The following is a 25423-nucleotide window of genomic DNA, read 5'->3' on the forward strand; positions in this document are numbered from 1 at the left end:
ACAGATCTATGCCAACTTAAAATTTAGACAGAAGTAGATCAAAAAGAACTATGCCTAGGATGTTTTTATGCCCCCTAAAGGGTAGTCTTTAAATCAAATCGTCTGTCCATCCCCCCAGTTTCCGATCAATTTAAAACACTTATTAGGCCAAGAGATCAAGACCTCAAACTTGGTAGGCAGGTTAGTAATGACCAGCAGATGAATCCTATTGATTTCGAGGTCAATAAGTAAACATGATAGAGTAATTTAAAAGTTAGCCATCCAGTGCTAATAGTTTTGTTTTATCATTCTCTTCAATATAAAAGTTAAAAACATTCATACATTGATATTCTAGATATTCATTTAAAACTTGAATCCTGTAAACACAACCTGTAACATAATGAGGTATTAGTTGTTGCCTTGATAGGACATTTTATCAATATCCTTTGATGGACGAAGGAGTGAGGAGTGGACACAAACTGCTTGATATAATATCTTGACCTTGGGTCAGTGTGGTTCCACAGTTAGTTTTGCTTGTGTCTTCATGAAAGAAGTTTTGTATTCTTGAATGAATGAAGAAAATATGAAACTGCAGACAAAACCTAATTTATAGGACGGACAGAGAACAAAGCTTGTTTAAGGTAGTACAATTTTCGGTGGCAGAATATGCATAGTCACGCAGAATGGGGTTTATGGTGAAATCCAGAAATATAAAAAAAAACCATAAAGTAAGGGAGATAAACCCTTTGGAAAATTTGAAATTGGTAGACTTTAATAGTGGTGTGTAACCAACAATTATGTAGAATTACTCCCCTTTTCTACAAATATGACATTTATCACATGGGAAACGTATTGCAATCATTAGTTTATAAATTTCTGTTAGTAATGTCATAATTCTTATGATTTTAAGCACCAAATCATAAAATGGCGAGTTTTTCTCGTGTGCCTATGGTGGACGTGCATTCAGACAACATGTCAGAGGTTTGGCCGTCGATTATAATGGCCATGTCAAACGCAGATTTCGTTGCTGTTGATACTGTAAGTTGTAAGAGTTTCTTACCACTACTAGTCTTTTCTCAACATTTTTGTAAATTGGGCCAGGGCAAATGATGATTAATAATTATGCAATCTTACTACCACACACTGCTATGTATTATTTTGTTTACCCTTTTTGTTAAAACATGTGAATCACAAATGTAAACAGTACAGCATGATTTTTATATATGAATATCTTTAATGAAGGTTAACATAACTGAGCAACTTCAAATATTCACATATGCCCGGAGAAGTCATTTCCCCACATGCTATGTTTTATTTTATTGATCACTGTAAATAAACATGTGTTTTAACAGGTTGTCAGGATTAATTTACTTTTGGGGATTGAAGCGTCAATCAGTAGAAAAGATGAAAAAACAGTTATTAAGTTGTATTTTTAAGAAAACACCACCTTTTCAATACAAATGATAATCCAATGGGAATCCAATGTTTTACTAAATAGATGTTGTTTTTTCAAAATTTTAAATTTTGCCAAGATTAACAATATTCCATATGAATACTGTTTAAATAACTATATTAAATCTCAATTGCTCTAACTTTGATTAAATAATATATTTATTTTATAGCCATGGAAGAGTCTCTTTAGGAGAGTACTATGTAAAAAAAGAGCTTTTCAGCAGCAGCAATAAGTAATAGGGTTTTAGCTAAAGAATTATGAAAGTGTGCTGCTCCCTGCCTTCAATTGGTAGCCCCTTTCTTCCCCCATGGAGACCAACATGGGCACCCTTCTGCCCTCATGGAGATCAGCCTGGGCACCCTTCTTCCCTCATGGAGACCAGCATCGGCACCCTTCTGCCTACCTAGAATTAGACGCCTAATAAGACTATAAAATATTTCTACTTTTTTTTAAACTGATAACAATATTATAACTACATTCAAAACATGAAAATGGAAGTTAAAACCTAATGTTGCTTCAATTAAATGGACATTAATAAAGTATGTGTTTTAGGCATGTTTTAAAAAGGAGCTGCAAAAGAGTCGGGGTAGCTGTTCAAGAAATACAGTGTGAAGGGTGAGGGATAGCTGTACAAGAGGGATATGTGCTCTTTTTGCCTTTGCATCCTGCCCCTATTCTGCAGCACCTGTCCTTTTTAAAACTGTTAATAATAATCATGTGAAGCTGATTGCGTTTGTTTGTCAGTATTACCTAAATAAATTTTGACATTACCTTTACCTTAGACAATCTCATGTATTTCTTTTAGGAGCTGAGCGGCCTTGGGGACAGAAGAAGGCTAAACGCTAAGTAAAACCTTTGATATCTTTGAAATGCATGTATTGCTCATTTAAATTTGGCTCATTATTACATTGGTGACTTTTTAGCTCACCTGTCACATAGTGACAAGGTGAGCTTTTGTGATCACAATTTGTCTGGCGTCCGTCGTCTGTCAGTCCATAAACTGTTACTTTAAACGACATCTCCTCATAAACCGCTTAGCCAATTTCATCCAAACTTCACAGGAATGTTCCTTGGGTGGTCCCCTTTGAAAATTGTTCAAAGAATTGAATTCCATGCAGAACTCTGGTTGCCATGGCAACGGAAAGGAAAAACTTTAAAAATCTTCTTCTCCAAAACCACAAGGCCTAGAGCCTTAATATTTGGTATATAGCATCATCTAGTGGTCCTCTACCAAAATTGTTAAAACTATCCCCCTGGGGTCAAAAATGGCCCCGCTCGGGGGTCACTTCCCTTCCCTAAATTTGCCACGAATTGGATGTGGAAAATGGGTGGCAGTTGGTGGAGTATTGGAACGGGTGGCACTTGGTGTAAAACGATGAAAAACAGAATAAAATGGGACTTTGATCTAATTTTTCACCATTTTCCACCAAGTGCCACCCCAACGTGGCACTTGGTGGAGTATTGGAACATTTTCCACCAAATGCCACGTGGCAAATTTTTTCACCAAATGCCACCCCAACGTGGCAGTTGGTGGAGTATTGGAACGTTTTCCACCAAATGCCACGTGGCAATTTTTTTCACCAAATGCCACCCCAACGTGGCAGTTGGTGGAGTATTGGAACGTTTTCCACCAAATGCCACGTGGCAGTTGGTGGCAAATTTTTCACCAAATGCCACCCCAAGCTGGCAGTTGGTGGAGTATTGGAACAATTTTCCATCAAATGCCACGTTCAGTTTCTTTGATCTTTTTTCACCAAATGCCATGCCAATGTGGCAGTTGGTGGAAATTATGTGGCACTTGGTGGAAATAAAATCATGGGATTTATGAAGTATATATGCATACAACAACCTAAGAACAACAAAAAACATTTCTTTGCAGTCATTTAGTTTCATATGTACACAAAATTACAAAGGATCACAGTTGATGGTGAAGAGCTGTCTGCATTTCTACATTTGGAGAAATCCTGAAAACAGTTTTAGTATTATTTATTTTGGAGGTTTCATTTTAGCTATCATTATTCAAAATATATTTCAAAATTAGATGCATAAATAAAATGACAACATTAAAAACATACTCTTAAATAAGTTTCTTCAGCTTTGGGCCTAGCCAGATTAATACCAAGTATAACAACAAAATGATATACCATAACTAAATATGGAATTCAGCCTCATACATTGAATCATTGCAAATATGTTTTACAAGAGCACTTGTCTGTTGTATTAGCAATGACAATACAGGTAAAAAGTTAATTTAACTACCGGTTTTGGTATTTTGAATATTGAAATGTCAATAACCTGTTTCTTTTCTTTAGTGATGCAGTCATTCGGTTGTTGTTTTCTGCAAGTTTGGCTATACTTCTTCTGCTATAGAAGTCCCCTATTCATATTTCTTTCTGAAAAAAGCGATCATTTTAATAAATCTGTTCAATATAACAGGGTTTGCCTCACAGAAGAATGTTATTTGTTCTACAATTTGTTCTACAAATGTCTTTGCCAAAGACATTTGTAGAACTAATAAAGATATTAAAGTGAATCTTGGTGTACACATGTTTCCAAAGACTTTGGAAACATGTGTACACCAAGATTCACTTTAATATCTTTATTTTTTCAAAATCATGCAGCCAACAACATGAATTACACCAAGGCTTTGTCAATACCAATAACGATTTTTCTTAAAAACACACACACCCTTTAGATCATATACATCTTCTACATCTTTTCTTGACTGGCATTTAATATAGTTTATCTCACCCTTCATAGCACTTAGCACTTTTAAATAAGTATAAGCTAATAAAATATGATAAAACTATGAGGTCAGTCTTCATTTAAGTTATTGTAATATTCAAATATTTACCAAAAAGGTCTTAGAATCTTGTCCAAGTACATTGTCATCCTTATGGGGGGGGGGGGGTTGTCTGGAAAAAATGTGTATAACATTTCTTTATACATCTTCAACTTCATTGTACAAATTGAATGATAATTTTTAAACTTAGTACATTGCTTGACTGAGTATTTGTCAATTATTTTGGAATAAAGTGAAACATACTTGACAGTACATGCATAAAGCTTATCTCTTAGTCAAACTTTAAACAAAGACAAAGAGCCTAATATGTGTAAAAATAAAATAAAATGATAAGTCATGATCTTTTTTGGATGTTAGTATGATAAAAAAACAAAACAGTTACCTTATAATCAATCCATTTTATTAAACAAAACTGCACAATTTTTTTTCTCACTATTCAAAGTTCCACAAAATTAATGCTAGTAACTGTCAGAAGATTCAAATATTTTGAGGAGATTTTCCAGCAGAGAGGTCATTCCCAGTTTAAATCAAACATTAATGCATCCCTGTACCTTTGGGGAAATAGCAACAGAGCACATGTACACAGAAAACTTAGTTTAACTCATCATTATCATGATCATGATAATCACCATCACATTGTTGTTGTTGTCATCATCATCATCATCATCATCATCATCATCATCATCATCATCATCATCATCATCATCATCATCACCACCACCACCACCACCACCACCACCACCACCACCACCACCACCACCACCATCATCATCATCATCATCATCATCATCATCATCATCATCAATAACAACATGTTGTTGTTGTTGTCACCACCACCACAATCATCATGATCACTATCACCACCACCACAATCATCATAATCACCAATACCACCACAATCATATTCACCAACACCACAATGAACTACCAACAACAACACAATTGTCAAAATCAACCACCACCACCACCACCACAATCATCATAATCACCACCACCACAATCATCATAATTACCACCACCACCACCACCACCACCATCATAATCATTATCAATAGAACCACCAACATCATAATCATCATCAATAGAACCACCAACATCATAATCATCATCAATAGAACCACCAACATCGTAATCATCATCAGTATAACCTGAGCAACATTACCAGTTAGTTATAAATAGTAGCATATGTAATGATGCTAAAACAGCAGCATGAACAGCAACTGTCGTAAATTCTATTATTATTCCATCATGATAAGTAATGGTTCCATTTTACAGAACTCTTGAGATTTTCTAAGTCTTTTTTCACCAAATGCCACCCAAAAAATTAACTAAGTTCATTTTTTCACCAACTGCCATATGAAAAATTAACTAAGTCCAACTTTTTCACCAAGTGCCACATGAAAAAAAAAACTGAGTTCAATTTTACACCAACTGCCACCTCCAGTTGGGTGGAAATTTCATGGCAGTTGGTGGAAATCTTGATATTCCACCAAGTGCCACCCATTTTCCACCAAGTGCCACCCATTTGCCATGGATTTGGGTGGCATTTGGTGGAAGTTCGTGGCAAATTTAGGGAAGGGTTGTTTTACATAGACTTATATAGGAAAAACTTTAAAAATCTTCTTCTCAAAAACCACAAGGCCTAGAACCTTAAAAATTGGTATGTGTCATCATGTAGTGGTCCTCTACAAAATTTGTTCAAATTATTCTCCTGGGGTCAAAAGTCTAGCATCTTAGATATTTGGTATACAACATCATCTTGTGGACCTCTATCAAAGTTGTTCAAATTATTGCCACAGGGTCAAAATTGGCCCCGCCCTGAAGGTTATTTGTTTTTATATAGTCATATAATAAAACTTTAAAAATCCTCTTCTCCAAAATATAAGACCCAGAGCTTTCATATTTGGTATATAGTGTTACCTAGTGGACCTACACCAAAGGTATTCAAATTATTGTCCCGGGGTCAAATTGGCCTTGCTCAGGGGTCATTTGTTTTTACATTGTCTTGTCACTTAAACATCTTTTCCTCTGAAAGTAACGGTCAGAATGACTCCATACTTGATATGTAGCATCCTTACATGGTCCTCTCTCAACTTTGTTCAAATGGTTTTGTTTGGCCCCTTTTAGGGGTCACCAGAGCAAAAAATAGAAAAACCTTTAAACAACTTGATCTTATTAACTGCTTGATGGATGTTCAAGTCTGAAGCATCCTAGCATGGGCCTCTGTCAGGTCTTTTCAAATAATTTTGTTTGGCCCCTTTTAAGGGCCACCAGAGCTAAAATTAGTAAAAAAAACTTAACATTTTCTTCGCATGAACCCCTTGATAGATCTTCAGCAAATTTGGTTTGAAGTGTCCTTGCATGGACCTCTCTTAAATTTGTTCACATAATTTTGTTTGGCCCGGTTGCCATGGCAACCTAAAGGAAAATGTCAAGAATTGGTTATAATCATCTTCTTCTCCTAAACCGCTTTGACAATTTTGATGAAACTTCATAAGAATGATCCTTGGATAGTGCTTTTTCAAAATTGTTCAAAAAAATTAATTCCATGCAGAACTCTGGTTGCCATGGCAAGCTGAAGGAAAATATAGGCTGTCGTGTCCGCGCTGTGACTTTCTCTTATATGGACAGAGTTTAAAATGACTTGCCATATGTTTTCGACATACCAAGACAACGTGTCGTGTGCAAGACCCATGTCCTTACCTCTAAGGTGAAAGATACACTAAGTGTTTATTCACAATGGAATGCTGAATATGAGGACATAAAGAGTGTTGGCTGTCATTTAGTATGATTGTTTTTTTTTGTCATTTAGTATGATTGTTTTTTTTTCTATGCTCAGAGGCAATTTAATATAACTTGCAATATGTATTTGACACATAAAGGCAAGATCAACTTTTTATGCCCCCACAAAGTGGCGGCATATAGGGTTGCCCTTGTCCGTACGTACGTCTGTCTGTCTGTCTGTCTGTACGTACGTACGTACGTCCCGAAGATTGTTTCCGATCTAATTCTTGAAAACCGTTTGTCCAATCCTCACCAAACTTTAAACACATGTTTGTGACCATAATATCTTGATCAAGTTCGATAGTCATGGAAATCGCTTTAGTCATTTAGGAGTTACGGCCCTTTTTTGCCAAAAATACTTCAAAAATATATGTTTCCAATCTAATTCTTGAAAAGTATGTGTCCAATCCTCACCAAACTTTACATACATGATTGTGACCATAATATCTTGATCAAGTTCGATAGCCATGGAAATCGCTTTCGTCATTTAGGAGTTACGGCCCTTTATTTGCAAAAAAAGACTTGAAAAATACGTCCCGAAGATTGTTTCCGATCTAATTCTTGAAAACTGTTTGTCCAATCCTCACCAAACTTTTAACACATGTTTGTGACCATAATATCTTGATCAAGTTCGATAGCCATGGAAATCGCTTTAATCATTTAGGAGTTAGGGCCCTCAGATTATCCTGAATAATCATTATGGCTTATTTTCTGTGACAAAAAATCGAAGTGGGGGCATCCGTGTCCTATGGACACATTTCTAGTTACTTATGTACTTGTTCGTAGATCAATGTCACATTGGGGGGCATTTGTCACATACTTTGACAGCTCTTGTTCAATATTCTTTGAGAAACAAGCTATATTAATAACAAAGGTTAAACTCTTTTACTCAGGTGAGCGATTTAGGGCCATCATGCCCACTTGTTTTAAAGTATGATTGATTAAGAAAGAGCCAACATTTAGATTACATGTAGTGAATCTTCATGAAATGATATGTGATACCAGCATAATTTATTCCTTGTGAATACCACTGAAAATGTTAAGTTAAAAAATGTTTAAATGCATTTATTCCTCACAGGGCCATTGAGGAAAGGTACAGCAATATCTGCGAAGTTGCGAAGACACGATCAGTTCTCTCCCTTGGCTTATCCTGCTTCAGGGGCATGACTTCGAGTAACCTCAACAGCCAATCACAGGCCAGCAGCTACATTGTACAGACTTTTAACATCCTTTTTCTCTGTGAAGATGACTTTCTTGTGGAACCAAAGTCCTTGAAATTCCTTGTTCAACATGGCTTTGATTTTAATAAGCAGTTTGCAAAAGGATTGTCCTACTACAGGGGATTGGATAAGGTACATCAATTTATATGATCATAAATTATAACCTATTTTTAGACATCCAACATAAGGGTTAATAAGACTACCATTACACACCAAATGGTCCCAAAATTGGCAAATACACTATTTCCTTATACTAAGCTTATTTTTCTATCTGAGCTGGTACATGGTGATCCATAAAATATGATACCATTTTGATGTATTTTCTTTTAAGCAAATGTCACACTTTTTTAGAAAAACAACAACAACAACAACAAAATATATAGATCTCAAAGTTTAATTTAAAGTTAACATAATATGAATCCATTGATTTATATCAATGGAACTTAGTCATCAAAATTTACAACAAATGTTCTATATGATGACATTTTCTGCCATTACGATGTTAAATGTATGTGGTTGATATTTCATTATTTTACATGATTTAAGGAATAAATGCAACAATGATGTCACTCCACACATTGTCTCAGTTGAAGTTCCCTGTCTAAAAATAGTGTGGCATGGCTACCTCATTGTAAAATAGGCTTCAATAGTGTGGAATGGTTTTTTGAAAACCTTGCCAGTCAAATGATGGTTTCATACACTTACCTAGCAAGAGGTGTTTTATAGCAGATTCTCTGACATTTTCAGCAGTGTTAATCTCTTTCAAAAGTTTCCATCAATCAATTTCATCACCAATGTTAATATGTGTCTACGTTGTTTCGCAGCAGTTTTCTGCTTTCTTGCACTGTCTGACCTTTTGGGAAGTCATTAAGTGTGTATATTTAGCATAATTAGTGTCAATAAATATACTGACACTATTTTTAAACTTCCTGGGAGACTTACTGGATATAAAAATATGCAAAAACTGTGAAAGATGTGTCATAAGAGATGTGATACATCAGTTAGTAAGATTCAATGCCTCATACACATGCATATCAGTTTTATGTAAGTTTTTGACAATTATCTTTTTTTCTTGCAATTGTATCATCTGGCCCCAATTTCTCAAAACTTCTTAAGGTTAACAGGCTTAAGTATCTTAGTTCATAAAGCCAAAATACATATTTAAATTTGATTTTGGTAAATGAAAAATGGTTTATTGGAATTATCATAAGGCTAATTACTATTTGAATTATAAAAAATCTCAAAGAAATAATAAAAAATCTCAAAGAAATAAATATAAACACATTATACAAAAACAAAAATGGTGAGCTGTAGCTTAATCCTGTTATAAGAGATTTAAGAAGTTTTGAGAAACTGGGGTCGGGTGTCTAGTCCTAACATCAATTTAATGATAGAAATCGATAAATGTAAGGACTTCTTTCTTGGAAATGTCAGTGTGCATTAACTCACACTTGCCTCAATATTTAATGAAAATAAGATGAAAATTATGAATGAAAATCAAAATGTTTTGAAAACGACAATGGTATATTTTTAATTTCCAGGAGAAAGACTGCTCTTTCAAGACTCCAAGACACCTGTTTTCAGAGTTACTCTCCATGAAAGTACCTGTGGTTGTTCACAATGGACTGGTTGATCTTATCTTTCTGTACGAAAACCTCTACACCAGTCTGCCAGCCAGTTCTGCGACGTTTCTGGCAGATCTGGTGGACATGTTCCCGGGAGGTCTACTGGACACGAAGTACATTACGGAGTTTGAACATCTCATGCCTGCCTCCTATTTGGAATATGTCTTTAGAAAATGGTATGACAAAAATATATAGTTATCATATATATGAATTCATTTTGAGAATGACGATTATAGAGGCTTTTAAGCAGGCCCTAAAATCTTTTTCTACTTTTTTGTTAGGCTCCTTCTTTTCCCTTGTTTTTCTTAAAAAAGCTCTACTGTCCATACTTTTTTGAACGAATAGTTCGAAAAATAATAGAAAAGATTAAATGAATTAATTGAAATAATCTAAATTTTGATTTTAATTAGGAGCCATTTCTAGTATTTTTGAAGGATTACTTTGATGCAGTAGGTGCTGCAAGAGGGGTTCTATGATGAGAATGAGTGGTGCATGTTGGCAAGTCAGAGACACCCATTTTAGGTTCATCTCTTCATCCTGTGAATAAATCCTTCTTAAAGCATTGGTTTCTAAGCAAAGATAACTACGTGTACATCACAATTGATGAAAAGGTTTAGTTTTCATTTATTTGCATCCAAAAAACCTAGTTTTTGCTCTCGATATCCCTATTTTACCCTACTTTTTCTAAAAAATCCTCCTACGGTATTTTTATCCCTACTTTTTTGTTATTGGTCACTTAAAAGCCTGATGATATCTTGAAAGAAATTGCATACAAATGTTTTAGGTACTTCTTGGGCCCATGTTATAGATAAAGCCTTACGGTCGAGTTCAGACTCAAGACACAAAACTTCAAATCTTCATTTCATTGTTACTTTACATCTAGCAGAGCTTTGATGGAAACCTTTGCAGCATTGCTGAATTTTAAAACTACTTTAAGTTTAACTAAGGTACAAAATTGGATAATACAGTTATATATTCTAAAGGTAAAGGTGTCCACAAACAGTTTCAACAACCATTGTACAATACCTGGCAAACAGTTTCTCAGAGTGTGAATAACTTCATATCTGACCTTTAAATGTTTGTTGTAGTTTGAAGCTCGGTGCTAATAAACCTAGGGATAGTTGTTTTACTGAACGTCCATCTGTTTCATTGAGGATACTCAGAACATATTCTTTTTATATGGGTGTAGTTAGGCGAGAGAATGTTTGTTGTTCAGATTCTCATCCCCTTCCAAGCCTGTTGGATACTGCTGCTGTAATATTCATTAAAATGAAAAAGAGAGATACTGTTGAGGAAACGTAAAAAATGGTCTACAGCTTTCCTGATAGGTGTCACTTACCAGTCTTGTTTCCTGGGCAGAAGTCAGTGCCTGTGTCTATTCTGAGAGGCCAAGAGAGTGATTGTGGTTGTCATCTCACTGCTGGTTATGTCGGAGACCTTCCAAAGCCCAAGATTTCTTAAAGTACCACCTGTTTACAAAAAAACACACTAAAATTCCTAATTTCAAAAGAAAACTGGAAGTGAACACCTCATACTGCCTAAGTTGAGGTCACTTTGTGTTGGCGTTGGGACAGTGTTGACAAAGTCTTGTACATTTGGTTGCAGCCTGGTCTCTTAAAATGCAGTCAAAAGGCAGAGTATTGGAAGGGAGAAGATTATGGTGTGATTTACCTCTCCCAGTGTTTACTGCAGGAGAAGATTATGGTGTAATTTACCTCTCCCATTGTTTACTGCAAGCCACCCTTTAAGTTTGTGTGGTATGTCACCCATATTACTCACCTTTCACACAACTGTGAATTTCCACAAACACAACCATGAAAAAGTTGCGTCAAGAATTATTCCACAAACTATCCTTAAAATTGAGGATGGCAACAAGTACTTGTTTATCATCTGAGTATTTACAGATGAGTTTCAAGTACTTATGCCAACATGACATAATAAGGAGTTCCACCAGTCCCACTTGAGACATAATTTACCCTATCTAATATAAAGACAATAGATGTGAGATATATTACATATAATCTAATTAAGGATCTCAAAATTGCACTTGTCATTGATGTCTCTAAATGATGTTATCATAGCGGTGCATCTTTCACGCAATTATTATTTTTACCAATTAGACAATAACCCTAAATGTCCTATTAGGCGCAGTAGATGCATGTCTTTTTGAGAATCCTACATGCTAAACAAGAACCCTTTTTCCCAAGGGGATTTCTTTCAAAATAATACCATGACACTTTCTCTTAGTATGCAATTAACATAGAGAGCTTTCAAAAGAAACATCTCAAAAGCATTTACTGTTGGTGTCAAACATGAACAAGATTTTAAAATATCATTATTAAAAAATTGCCTTTAGTACTTATGAATTATCAAAGTGTGTTTATTTTTAACACAATTTTTTTTTTATTACTTGAAAATAGAAACTGACCATGTAACATTTTCTTCCTTGCAAAACAGTATTTCATTTTATGTTATTTGCCGCAGCTATGTCTTTTATATGTTATATAAATTAAGTTGGCATCCTCTTACACGGCAATACCCAGTTCTTTTAACAAAGCCATTCTTTCCTCATAGTAGCACCGTTGGCTGAGGCGGTCCTTGTGCATTTTTAGCTCTACTGGCCAAAGGCCAGAAGAGCTTATTGGATGGTAATGTTGCGTCCGTGCGTCTGTAAACAATTGGTTGTGAACACGATACAGTCTTCAGTTTTGATTGTATCTCGATGAAACTTGTACAGTATCTAGATATCCATTAGAGCTAATGGTTCCTTTCGAAAACCAGCCAGATGCTCATGCATGCCTAGATTATGGCCCTTGATAGTATAAAAAAAAAGCTATTGTGTAAACAATTGGTTGTGAACACGATTCAGTCTTCAGTTTTGATTGTATCTCGATGAAACTTGTACAGTATCTAGATATCCATTAGAGCTCGGTTCCTTTCGAAAACCAGCCAGATCCGACCATGCAAGCCTAGATTATGGCCCTTGATAGTATATAAAAATGCTATTGTGTAAACACTAGCTTGTGAACACGATACAGTCTTCAGTTTTGATTGTATCTCGATGAAACTTGTACAGTATCTAGATATCCATTAGAGCTCGGTTCCTTTCGAAAACCAGCCAGATCTGACCATGCATGCCTAGATTATGGCCCTTGATAGTATAAAAAATGCTATTGTGTAAACACTAGCTTGTGAACACGATACAGTCTTCAGTTTTGATTGTATCTCGATGAAACTTGTACAGTATTTAGATATCCATTAGAACTCGGTTCCTTTTGAAAACCAGCCAGATTTGCCCATGCATGCCTGGATTATGGGTCTTGAAAGTATAAAAAATGCTATTTTAAGCTAAGTCTTTTTTAGCAAAGACTGCATGAGCGAAGTCTATTTTTAGCCAAGTGTACATGTAAATTCGCAATTGCTTGTGAAGGTTTGTTCAAATTATGCCCCTGGGATCATGTCAAAACTGGCACTGCCTTGGGTGTCACAATTTTCCTAGAGACTTATTTAAGAAATATTTTCAAAATCTTCTTGTTTCAAACCACAAGGCCCATACCTTTGATATTTGTTGTGGAGCATCATATGATGCAATTGAAAACATTTGCAGTAATGCCCCTTCGGCAAAAGCTGGCCCCACCTCTTTTGACTTACTTATTATTTTTTTAAAAGCTACAGTAATGAAATTTTGACCATGTGAACAGTTTTGCAAACAAGCATGTTGTCCTCGGATATCCTTGACTTTGACCTTTGACCGACTTTTTATTTTTAAGGCTACAGAAATCAAATTTTGACGATGAGTACAGTTTTAAAAGCAAATATTTCTTACCCTCAGAATACTTTTACTTGGCAAATATTAAAATAGTTCATGCAACTAATCTGCTTACAACACTTCCTGTCCTCAGATGTTGAATGTGCAGCGTTTTCAGCCAATCCAAACACTAAAAGTGAACTATATATTTGTTGCCTATTACTCAAACGTACATGCTCTGGATTGAAAATGACTACAAGAGCCATGCCAGTAGAGCATAGGCCCTTTTGGGCCTCTTGTTTTACTAAAGTGTTAATAAATACAAGTATTATAAACAATTGTTTAAATTTCTCTTGAGCTTGGTTGCATTGTATAAACTTTTTTCAAAACCTAGCCAAGTTTTTAATATCCCAAGTAAAGACAATCAAATATTCAAATCTAAATCTCTGTATGGCACATTTTAATAATCAAAGAACAAGCTGAAGCACAATTTTGAATGCACTTACATATCCTTATTTACTAAATATTGTGCATATATATATGACAATCCACACGGCCATATCTTGCAAGTGAAGCCAGACAACTCAATGCTTATTGCACTGAACGTGGATTTGTAACAACCTTATGTTCTGAAATGTGTGTCTTTGTGATTAGTAGGATGATGGTGGGCAAGAAAGCTTTGAGAATTCTCATTCTGATGCTCTTTTTTTTAATTTCAATCACTCCAAAAGTTAAAAACCAGTCCTTTATATAGGTCCTAGACAAACAAAACCGACAATTCTAAGATGTCTGTACAAGAGTAATATATCCATGACATGTACTTCTTGCTTCCAAACATCATCAGATTTCTTCCGAGTACTTAATCAGAAGATTATCTGAGTACTTCAGTATTAATTTAAATTTTATTCACATTGCAATCCCTATTAAAGATAAGTAACTTCTTCATTTCATTTAGAAAAACCCAGTCCTAGTGTGAAGCTGAGGATGATGTGAATCAGACACCCACAAAACACAAATATGTGACAATAAAAAGTAAAGATGTATCGATCACAAAATCTCCTTAAAATGTGTGAATGAACTTGCCTTACCTGCAATATGACCGATGGTGCTTTTTATGAATGCCTTTTATTAAGAATTTAGATGATAACACAACCATTCAATATTAATCACTCACTGTTTTTTGTACCAGTATGTTAATTTGGAATAAGTACTGTTAAACCTAATCAGCTGAGGACCAATCAGATATTGTAGAAACATCCTTCAAAAAGAATAACATATTTTTTGACATTTATATATTTAAAAAATATATTTCAATTTGTTTAGAAAGACATGATTCCAACATTGAATCTACCATCATAACAAAAGGATTTAGTCAGTCAATACCTGTATGTACTTGTTGAAAGATATCATGTTATCCAGTCTTCATTCATACATACCATACCCAGCAAGTTATATTATCATGATCTACATTCCTACAAAAACCGTCCATGAAAAAACAACTAAATATTTTGCATATTAAATTATAGAATAATAATGATATTTCATTTCAGCCAGAAAGACCAATGTGGTGATGAAGTGGGAAGTTGTGTTATCCACCATCCACATTTCCCGCCATCATATAAACATGTGACGTATCGAGATTGCTCCCTCAAACCGGCCTACAATATCGCAGACAATCCAGCAGCTTATAGGAATGGACTTTGCCCATCTTTTGCTGTAAGAAAAAGAGAACTTTTAATAATTACGATTGGTTTTTGGTTTCATCGCAGTTGTTTTTGTGGTATATGTGTGATTTTCTCACATTTTTTGCTGGTTTGACGTCACTACCCAGCAAAGCCATCAAGTTCCCATATGTTAAACGCCATGTTAAATGGGAATGCTAATGAAACAATTTGATTTCTATATTCATGAAGACATTTTGATATTTAATATGCGGTACTACCTTTATAAGAACTGTTTCATGATTTTATATTCAGTGGCAGGCTTAGCATTGTTCCCCGTCATTTCCCCAACAACACTCTAGTGTCACCAGCAATGTAATTAGTTCAAACATATTCAATTTTGCTAACTTCTGTAAAAGGAATATGCTCATTAATCATAAGAACAGTTTAACAAAACCCAGTGAAAATAGAAATATCGAATTGTTCAAATTCTTTCCAGGAGAGATTGAAGTTCTTTGAATGATGAGTTTTTCTCAGTTTATGGCTGGGTATTGATGATACTTAACATATCAGATTTTTGCCGTAGTTTTACAAATTGCTTTGCTCTTTTCAAAAAATCTTCTTACAAATTTCCAGGGCCATGGTTGGTGTGCAAAGGAGAAGTTCTGTCCAAAATCGCACGACATTGACCTAGTTATCGACATGGACAAATATACAGAGGGAAAGAAGTCACGTAAACGGAAACGGAGACAAGAAAATAAGGGAAAACGTGCAGCCATAGACCAGTCCCAGGATGAATTAGCTGCAGACGACAATGCATTTAGGGAAAAGCATGCAGCTTTGAAGCAGTCTAAAGACACATCACTTTCAGATGACAGTGAAAATGAATCAAGCGAAACAAACAGGATTGAAGCAGAAGATACAGAAAACAATGCAAAGAAAGTATCAGAAGAGGAAATTATGAAAATGTTAAAGGAGAAATCTCTGAACCAGTCTAATGATGTGAATGGGGGACACAGGGCTGGCTATGATGCTTTCATGACTGGTTTTATATTCGCTGTTTACAAGAGACGGTATTGCAATGGTGAAAGTAGAGATCATGTTCAAGACTGGAAAAACAAGTTGTACCTGTGTGGCAAGAATTATCCACTGGTTGTTACCAAGAGTAGTTTCAGTAAACAGTCAAAACACCACTTGGAGAAGATGAGTAGAATACACCGTACTGTTGTATAGTGTATGCTGGTATTAAACATTGTTGAAAATGTGTCTAGGATTTAAAGAGTGTCTGTTTTTGGACGATCAGTGTCTAGGTATTGTCATAGCCTTGATGTTGTTAGCGACAGTGTTTCCTAAAATGCAAACACACCCGTTCAAGATATTGAAAACTTGGTTCACATGTTGCCAATATGCACATGAATTGGAAGGGAAATAATTAAAGTTTTAATAAATGTTTTGTTAAGCCCCATGTTCAACCGAGACTTCGCCCCCCCCCCAAAAACAAAAACAACATCAACAACAGGTAAAGCATTGGCGTTCTCTATGCAGTGCTCTTGTTCATTTGAAAGCTCAAAACATACTCATATTTAACATAATGTGTAAGGTATGTATGCTGATATGAATTATGTTTTAGTCCGTGCCATCAGTGGAAACTAGTAATAATAGTGTTTATAAAGAGGTCACGAGGAAGCGCTCCTGGTAGGGCACAAACTTTGCACCCATTGGGTGAGAGGTGGATACCTTATCAATGGACCATCTACCCTTGGTGTGTAATCACTAAAGCCTTGAGTCGGAGTTTGACACTCACACTTGAAAAAGCAAAATTGACATTTTGTTGTAAAAATGCTATTACAGAAAGAAAGATGTTAAAAAACAAGGTATTTGTTACAAATAATCTGTTATACAATCAGCCACACATTATTTGTCAATATTAGTTTTAATTTATATGTTTTGAAACATTTAAGAATTCATTGTTTTAAGCCCGAGTCCTAAACTCCTACTGAAGACGTTTAGTCAATATGGGCCCTGTTGTTAATCTCTTGTACAACACTATACTGTTCTACATGAGGTATTACACTGCACTTTATTGTAATTTGTTGACTAGTGATGTGCATCTTGCAGACTTATTTAATATCTTATTACTATTTTAGTCCACCAAAAGACATTTGAACAAGAGGAATTAATCAAATGTCATGTGCAGGCTGTTGTGTTTTGCAAATGCTGAACAATTTTAAATTTGATGACCATGCACATTCAATTAACCTCAATTCTGTAATTTACAATAATAAAATTCTGCCGTATTTAGAAATCCTGATTAATATTCATATCAACTAATTTTGTGGTTAATGTATGGTTTTTAAATGTCAATAAAGATTTTTTGTCACTGAAATACTGGATGGATATGTTGTATCAAGCATTTGAACAGTAAAAAAGAAAAGACAATGTGTCTTGTGCAATAATTTGAGCATTATGGGATGCTGCATTTATACACTTAGCTAGAGTATCTATGTCTGGGTTGTAACTTTGTCATGCACAGAGAGATTTAAAAATTAATTGACACATGTGCTTGGTACATAAAGGTGATTTGACGAGTGCAAGAGTATATTGTTGAAAATTTTCAGCATCATGGAAAATTAATTCGGTCAGGATTTGTTGTAATCCATACACAATGCTTTTGAGTCATGCTGCCATAGATAAGAAGTTAAAATCCTTTGTAGATTGTTTCCTAGACAATATAACATATTTGTCTCTGTGCTGAAAAAAACAACAACTCACTTACCAACAAATTTCCTGAACCCGTTGAATAAAATAGTGTTTTATATGTTAATTTCTGGCATATCCTATATGTTTGGTTATGACCTACATGAATATAAATGTTACATAAGTATACAGCCAATATGGGGATTACAAAGATATACTTGTATATCAACAAATTTTTGTTATGTCTGTAAATATTGTATACCGTTTTTTGTGTCGCTGGAAGTGGAGACATATAGCCTGATATAGGTTTTACTTTTGGCATCTATTGCAGGGTCAGCAAAACTTTGTGCAGACATTTGTTATCTTATAATGATGAAACTTGGAGACAGTAGTAGCTTAATGTCTCTGTCACGTTTGATCATGGGCCTGGTAGCCTCAGTAACCCCCGCAGATTTTCTTATTGTTAAAGGGTATCATAATCAGACATTCTCATTTTTACTTCAATGTTTTGCTCTCTATTACACCCCCTTTAAAGAAGATGGGGCATATTGGTTTTAAAATGGTGTTAGTTCTGTTGGATGGTTGGAAGATGTTCAAAAAATATATCTTAAACAGTTTTATCTAGGACCATTAACCTCCACCAGAAGGTTGCCCTAGACCAGTTGATGAACCCTATTGGTTTTGAGGTTTGCAGGTCAAATAAATACTTTTTTTGGAAAATGGTCTTCAGAACTATGACACAGTTTAGCCAAGGACCATTAATCTAAAACATTATGTTGCCCTTGACCAGTAATTGACCTGTATTGATTTTGCAGGTCAACATGTCAAAGGTCAAGGTCACAGGTTACTTTTTTTGGTAAAATTTTCTTTGCACAATAACTCTTAAAAGGTTTTACACTGAACTAAGATCAGTAGATGACCCATTCTAAAATTGAGGTCAGTTGGTTAAAGGTCCAAGTCATGTTGACCTTAATTCAATCTCTGGTGTTTGCTTAAGATATAGAAAACATGTTCCTATGATCCTAAACCTTGGAATATTGCTCATGAACAGTAGACGACCTCTATTAAATTTTAGGTCAGTAGGTCAGGTATGAAGATCAAGGTATCCCTCCGTATAAATACACTGGCATCAAAACAAGATGGATATGGATGGTAATTTCTGACAGGAAAGATGTCCAATTTAGCAGAATTCTAGTTGCTTTAAGAGTGGAAAGTCAAGGTCACAGCCATCATAAAAATTTTTTTACAGACACTTTAATACAATCCAGCACATGTTTCTTACAAAGAGGGGTTCAGGAGGCGTATTATTTTAAACAATATCTGTTGTTTGATCTTAACTTTTTTGTATATGTTGCATTTGTGATTTAGTGCAATCACTGCCTTTCATGCATAATTTGAAATGTTGTTCAAATGTTCTTTCTAATTTCTGAGAAAATAAAGCAATTCTAGATGACTCAAAATATTGTTGAGTTTTTCCCCATAGTCAACAGAGAACAGGCATGCATAATGTCATCAGCTTTTAGTGCGCCTGTTTCATGGTGTATTAAAGTCTGTTTTGATATCTTCAATAACCTTATTTCAATAGGAAGTCCAAAATTATTTATCTCTTTTAGCTGGACTTTGGAAGAATGAGAGCTATTTCAGACACACTCATCTTGGCATTGTCATTGCATCACCAATTTTGCAATCCACTTATAACCATGCACTCAGTGATACTGCATCAAATCTCCATCAATACTATCAGGGGTATCAGATAACCATGTTATATAGCTTGTCAGGCACATATCTCAGCAACCTTCCATGTCTTTGATTTAAAGGATTGAATAGCTCCACTTGAATATTGTTCAAAAAAGATTTGCCAGCACAGTGAAATTCTAAATGTAAGTATTTAAATATAATTCAAACCATATCCCCCTTAATAAACTAAGAACCCTTGGTTCAAGGTTTGCACGTTTGCTACTCATATTTCATTTGATATTTTATTTCATTATACATAGATGTCAATCTGTATGTTTGAAAACCATGTACATTATAAGCTTAAGCTATTAAAATGGATGTTCCCATGCATAAGGTAAAGAAGTGCTGTTTAATAAAGTACCAATAGAGTGTTATGCCAGAAACATGTATAAAAGGTTAAGGTGATGTGAAAGAAACACTTGATTTAAAAGACTTATTGTTCTATTTAATATGATAAGGTTTAGGAAACTTTATTCTCAGGAGTCTACACGTCTCCTGTAGGCGTCACTGACTCAACCAAACGGATTCGCGCAAGCATAAAAAGTATTCTATGATATTAAGATTGTAATTAAAAATGCACTTTTATAGATGTCTTTGTACTTTTGTAAAACGCATTAATTTTTTTTATACCTATAAATTTCATTATTTCGTGTGTGTTTTGGGAAAATTGTACTTGCATGAGCTGACATAGTGATTTTTACAAGATGGTTGGTGGAAAGCCATTGACAGAGGCAGAGCTAGCAAGTTGAACCAAAAAACTTGATCCAGTTATGAAAAAGATTATTTACCAAATATTCTATCATGAAATCTTGAATATTAAAAAGACGTTGAAACCTTTCTTAATGGGTACATCATTTACACACTCCAGGTAGGATTCCCTTTTGAAGTGACTATTTGTAACAATGAATTTGTGCATTGCAAATTGTACATTTTTGGTATCATACTGGTGTGGGTTCAAACCAACAACCACTGGAATACTGTCATCCTGCTCTACCAACTGAGCTAACTGATCGCCATCATGCTTTACTATCTGAGCTAACTAATTGCAATCATGCTCTACCAACTGAGCTAACTGATCGCCATCATGCTCTACCAACTGATCTTACTGATCCCCATCATGCTCTACCATCTGAGCAAACTGATTGCCATCATGCTTTACAAACTGGCCATCACCCTTTACCAACTGAGCTAACTGATCGTCATCATGCTCTACCAACTGAGCTAACTGATCGCCATCCTGCTCTACCAACCAAGCTAACTGAATGCCATCATGCTCTACCAACTGAGCAAACTGATCACCATCATGCTGTACCAACTGAGCTAACTGAATGCCATCATGCTCTACCAACTGATCTCACAGAACAGCATCATGCTCTACCAACTGAGCTTACCGGACTGCATCATTCTATACCAACTGAGCTAACTGATCGCCATCCTGCTCTACCAACTGAGCTAACTGATTGCCATCATGCTCTACCAAATGAGCAAACTGATCCCTATCATGCTCTACCAACTGAGCTAACTGAATACTATCATGCTCTACCAACTGATCTAAGAGAACAGCATCATGCTCTACCAACTGAGCTTACAGGACGGCATCATGCTCTACCAACTGAGCTAACAGGATGGCATCATTTTCTACCAGCTGAGCTTACAGGGCGGCATCATGCTCTACCAACTGAGCTAACAGAACAGCATCATGCACTACCAGTTGAGCTTACAGGACTGCATCATGCTCTACCAACTGAGCTAACAGAATGGCATCATGCTCTACCAGCTGAGCTTACAGGACGGCATCATGCTCTACCAACTGACCTAACAGAACAGCATCATGCTCTACCAACTGAGCTTAAAGGACTGCATCATGCTCTACCATCTGAGCTTACAGGACTATCATGCTCTACCAACTGAGCTAACAGGATGGCATCATGCTCTACCAGCTGAGCTTACAGGACGGTATCATGCTCTACCAACTGAGCTTACAGGACGGCATCATGCTCTACCTACTGAGCTAACAGGACAGCATCATGCTCTACCAACTGAGCCAACAGGACTGCATCATGCTCTACCAACTGAGCTAACAGGACAGCATCATGCTCTACCAACTGAGCTAACAGGATGGCATCATGCTCTACCAGCTGAGCTTACAGGACGGCATCATGCTCTACCAGCTGAGCTTACAGAACAGCATCATGCACTACCAGCTGAGCTTACAGGACTGCATCATGCTCTACCAACTGAGCTTACAGGACTGCATCATGCTCTACCAACTGAGCTTACAGGACTGCATCATGCTCTACCAACTGAGCTTACAGGACAGCATCATGCTCTACAAACTGAGCTTACAGGACTGCATCATGCTCTACCAACTGAGCTTACAGGACGGCATCATGCTCTACCAACTGAGCTAACAGAACAGCATCATGCTCTACCAACTGAGCATACAGGACTGCATCATGCTCTACCAACTGAGCTAACAGGACTGCATCATGATCTACCTACTGAGCTAACAGGACAGCATCATGCTCTACCAACTGAGCTAACAGGACAGCATCATGTTCTACCAACTGAGCTAACAGGACAGCATCATGCTCTACCAACTGAGCTTACAGGACTGCATCATGCTCTACCAACTGAGCTAACAGGACAGCATCATGCTCTACCAACTGAGCTAACAGGACAGCAACATGCACCTGCATGAACCAGACGGTTGGCTTTCTCACTACGGGCATCAGGGGGAAAAGAGACACATGTATTAAAGAGCTATATAATGTTAAGAAGTAGCCAGAAGTCATTCATCAGTCTTAAAAAAGATTATCCACTGAAATGTTTGTTTGGGCAATGGCCAATGCACAGCAATTTTCAGGCGGCCTTTGCTACAGTGTAAATGAGTTCACATTTGATTCACCTGAAAATGTGTGCTTATTTTTTTTATGGGAAATAAATGCCAAATGGGGTAAACAACATTTGTTATGCTTTAGGGGAAAATCAAGCATGGTTGCATTAAGTTCATTCAACTTCTTGGCCAATGATAAAAGTGTTTGCCTTGAAGCATTGAGTTTTGCAAGATCTTTTTATCATAAAGCTCCCTATTTTAGTACTGGTAGTTCTCATTTTGACATTTAATAAGGTACACTTTAAGTTTAATCCATTATTTTTATAGATCATATAGATCACATTAGCATATTTAATATGACATTAATTTTAAAACTGATAATAAAAGGTCGTCGTTTTTCTTTATATCTTTATCTTTGAAATGTCACAAGGGTTAGAATGATATTAGATTTAGCAAACCAATTCGATTGATCACAATACCATTTCGTAAGTGAACCGAAAATGTTTATAGCGAGGCATAAAAAGGCGTTGGCTACGTAGTGATCTATGGGTTTTTGACTTTGTTGCATTTTTATACGCCTGAAGGGTCGTATTATGTTATGGCCTCCATCGTCTGTCCGTCTGTCTGTCCGTCTGTCCGTCCGTTAGCAATTCCGTGTCCGGGCCATAACTTGGTAACTAATAAAGCGATTTTCAAATAACTATACAAATCACTAGCGGATTTAGAGGGGGGCGCTTCCGGCTCGCGCCCCCTCTAAAATCGTCAAAGTTTACTTTTTATGTCATTTTAGGAGATAAAAAATAATAAAATACGCCTATAATGCATCATTTCCAACTACAAATTGTTAATTTTTCTTGATTGCTTAACCCCCAATCCTTATGCAAACAGTTTATGCCATACACTTTCGGTTCAGAGGGAGCATGTCAAAAGGTTGCGCCCCCTTAGTTACGCCCCCTCTAACGTTGATTCCTGGACCCGCCCCTGCAAATCATCACTACATTAAAAGGATGTGTCACGCGCAATTTCCAGGTCCATACCTCAAAGACTAGAATCACCATGGGGGTGCGTTAGCAATTCCGTGTCCGGGCCACAACTTTGTCACTAATAAAGTCATTTTCAAATAACTTTATACAAAGCATCATTACATTAAAAGGGTGTGTCGCGCGCAATTTCCAGGTCCATACCTCAAAGACTAGAATCACCATGGGGGGGCGTTACAACTTTATCACTAATAAAGTCATTTTCAAATAACTTTATACAAAGCATCATTACATTAAAAGGATGTGTCGCGCGCAATTTCCAGGTCCATACCTCAAAGACTAGAATCACCATGGGGGGGCATTAGCAATTCTGTTTCCGGGCCATAACTTGGTAACTAATAAAGCGATTTTCAAATAACTTTATACAAATCATCACTACATCAAAAGGATGTGTCGCGCGCAATTTCCAGGTCCATACCTCAAAGACTAGAATCACCATGGGGGTGTGTTAGCAAATCTGTGTCCGGGCCACAACTTGGTCACTAATAAAGTCATTTTCAAATAACTTTATACAAAGCATCATTACATTAAAAGGATGTGTCGCGCGCAATTTCCAGGTCCATACCTCAAACACTAGAATCACCATGGGGGGGGGCGTTAGCAATTCTGTGTCCGGGCCACATCTTTGTTACTAATAAAGTGATTTTCAAATAACTTTATACAAATCATCACTACATTAAAAGGATGTGTCACATGCAATTTCCAGGTCCATACCTCAAAGTCTAGAATCACCATGGGGGGGGGACATTAGCAATTCCATGTCCAGGCCATAACTCAAAGACTAGAATCACCAATGGGGGGCATTAGCAATTCTGTGTCCGGGCCACATCTTTGTTACTCGTCCGTTAGCAATTCCGTGTCTGGGCCATAACTTGGTAACTAATAAAGTCATTTTCAAATAACTTTATACAAATCATAACTACATTAAAAGGATGTGTCACGCGCAATTTCCAGGTCCATACCTCAAAGACTAGAATCACCATGGGGGGGGGGGGCGTTAGCAATTCTGTGTCCGGGCCACATCTTTGTTACTAATAAAGTGATTTTCAAATAACTTTATACAAATCATCACTACATTAAAAGGATGTGTCACATGCAATTTCCAGGTCCATACCTCAAAGTCTAGAATCACCATGGGGGGGGGGACATTAGCAATTCCATGTCCAGGCCATAACTCAAAGACTAGAATCACCATGGGGGGGCGTTAGCAATTCTGTGTCCGGGCCACATCTTTGTAACTCGTCCGTTAGCAATTCCGTGTCTGGGCCATAACTTGGTAACTAATAAAGCGATTTTCAAATAACCTTATACAAATCATCACTACATTAAAAGGATGTGTCGCGCGCAATTTCCAGGTCCATACCTCAAAGACTAGAATCACCATGGGGGGGCATTAGCAATTCTGTGTCCGGGCCACATCTTTGTTACTCGTCCGTTAGCAATTCCGTGTCCGGGCCATAACTTGGTAACTAATAAAGCGATTTTCAAATAACTTTATACAAATCATCACTACATTTAAAGGACCTCAAGCCGAATCTTCTTCGGGCGTATAATGCTCCGTTTCGCGGTGCTCTTGTTTAATTACTGTCAAGGAAGACTGACAGTCAGTTAATTCTTCGAATTTATTTCATAATTTTTAAGTATAACTATTGTCTATTGGTACAAGTGCTATAACTTGTATCTTCATCTTCTCATTTCAAAACAGAGGAAACGAGTGCATGGTGTGTGTGTGTGGAGGGGGGCTTAAGTTATGACTCTGACTGCCGGAGCACTAGCACTGACACTAAGTACTATCTGAGCAAACCATTCAACTGGTTATTACCCATGTCACATCCCTCAC

At 36.4% G+C, this 25423-nt stretch overlaps 2 protein-coding genes and 1 long non-coding RNA gene across 3 annotated transcripts; 2 read left to right on the forward strand and 1 right to left on the reverse strand.

Moving 5' to 3' along the window:
- The first annotated feature begins 827 nt into the window (after window positions 1-827).
- Window positions 828-19423, forward strand: LOC128212910 (target of EGR1 protein 1-like). The gene is made up of 6 exons (XM_052918301.1): window positions 828-1017; window positions 2238-2278; window positions 8098-8371; window positions 9781-10040; window positions 15163-15328; window positions 15910-19423. Exons 1-6 carry the CDS (start codon window positions 904-906, stop codon window positions 16504-16506), a joined length of 1452 nt encoding a protein of 483 aa, XP_052774261.1. The 5' UTR covers window positions 828-903; the 3' UTR covers window positions 16507-19423.
- On the reverse strand, window positions 3309-4341 carry LOC128212911 (uncharacterized). Its single transcript, XR_008257640.1, has 3 exons — window positions 4287-4341; window positions 3728-3825; window positions 3309-3396 (listed from the first exon to the last, which is right to left on the reverse strand). It is a non-coding gene; the product is annotated as an uncharacterized LOC128212911 (long non-coding RNA).
- Window positions 19424-21538: 2115 nt separating the features above from the next.
- Window positions 21539-22408, forward strand: LOC128215140 (histidine-rich protein PFHRP-II-like). The gene has a single exon (XM_052921858.1). The coding sequence runs from the start codon at window positions 21539-21541 to the stop codon at window positions 22406-22408; it is 870 nt and encodes a 289-aa protein (XP_052777818.1).
- The last annotated feature ends 3015 nt before the right edge of the window (window positions 22409-25423 follow it).

This window comes from Mya arenaria, chromosome 13, assembly GCF_026914265.1.
Source record: "Mya arenaria isolate MELC-2E11 chromosome 13, ASM2691426v1".
Taxonomy (NCBI): domain Eukaryota; kingdom Metazoa; phylum Mollusca; class Bivalvia; order Myida; family Myidae; genus Mya; species Mya arenaria.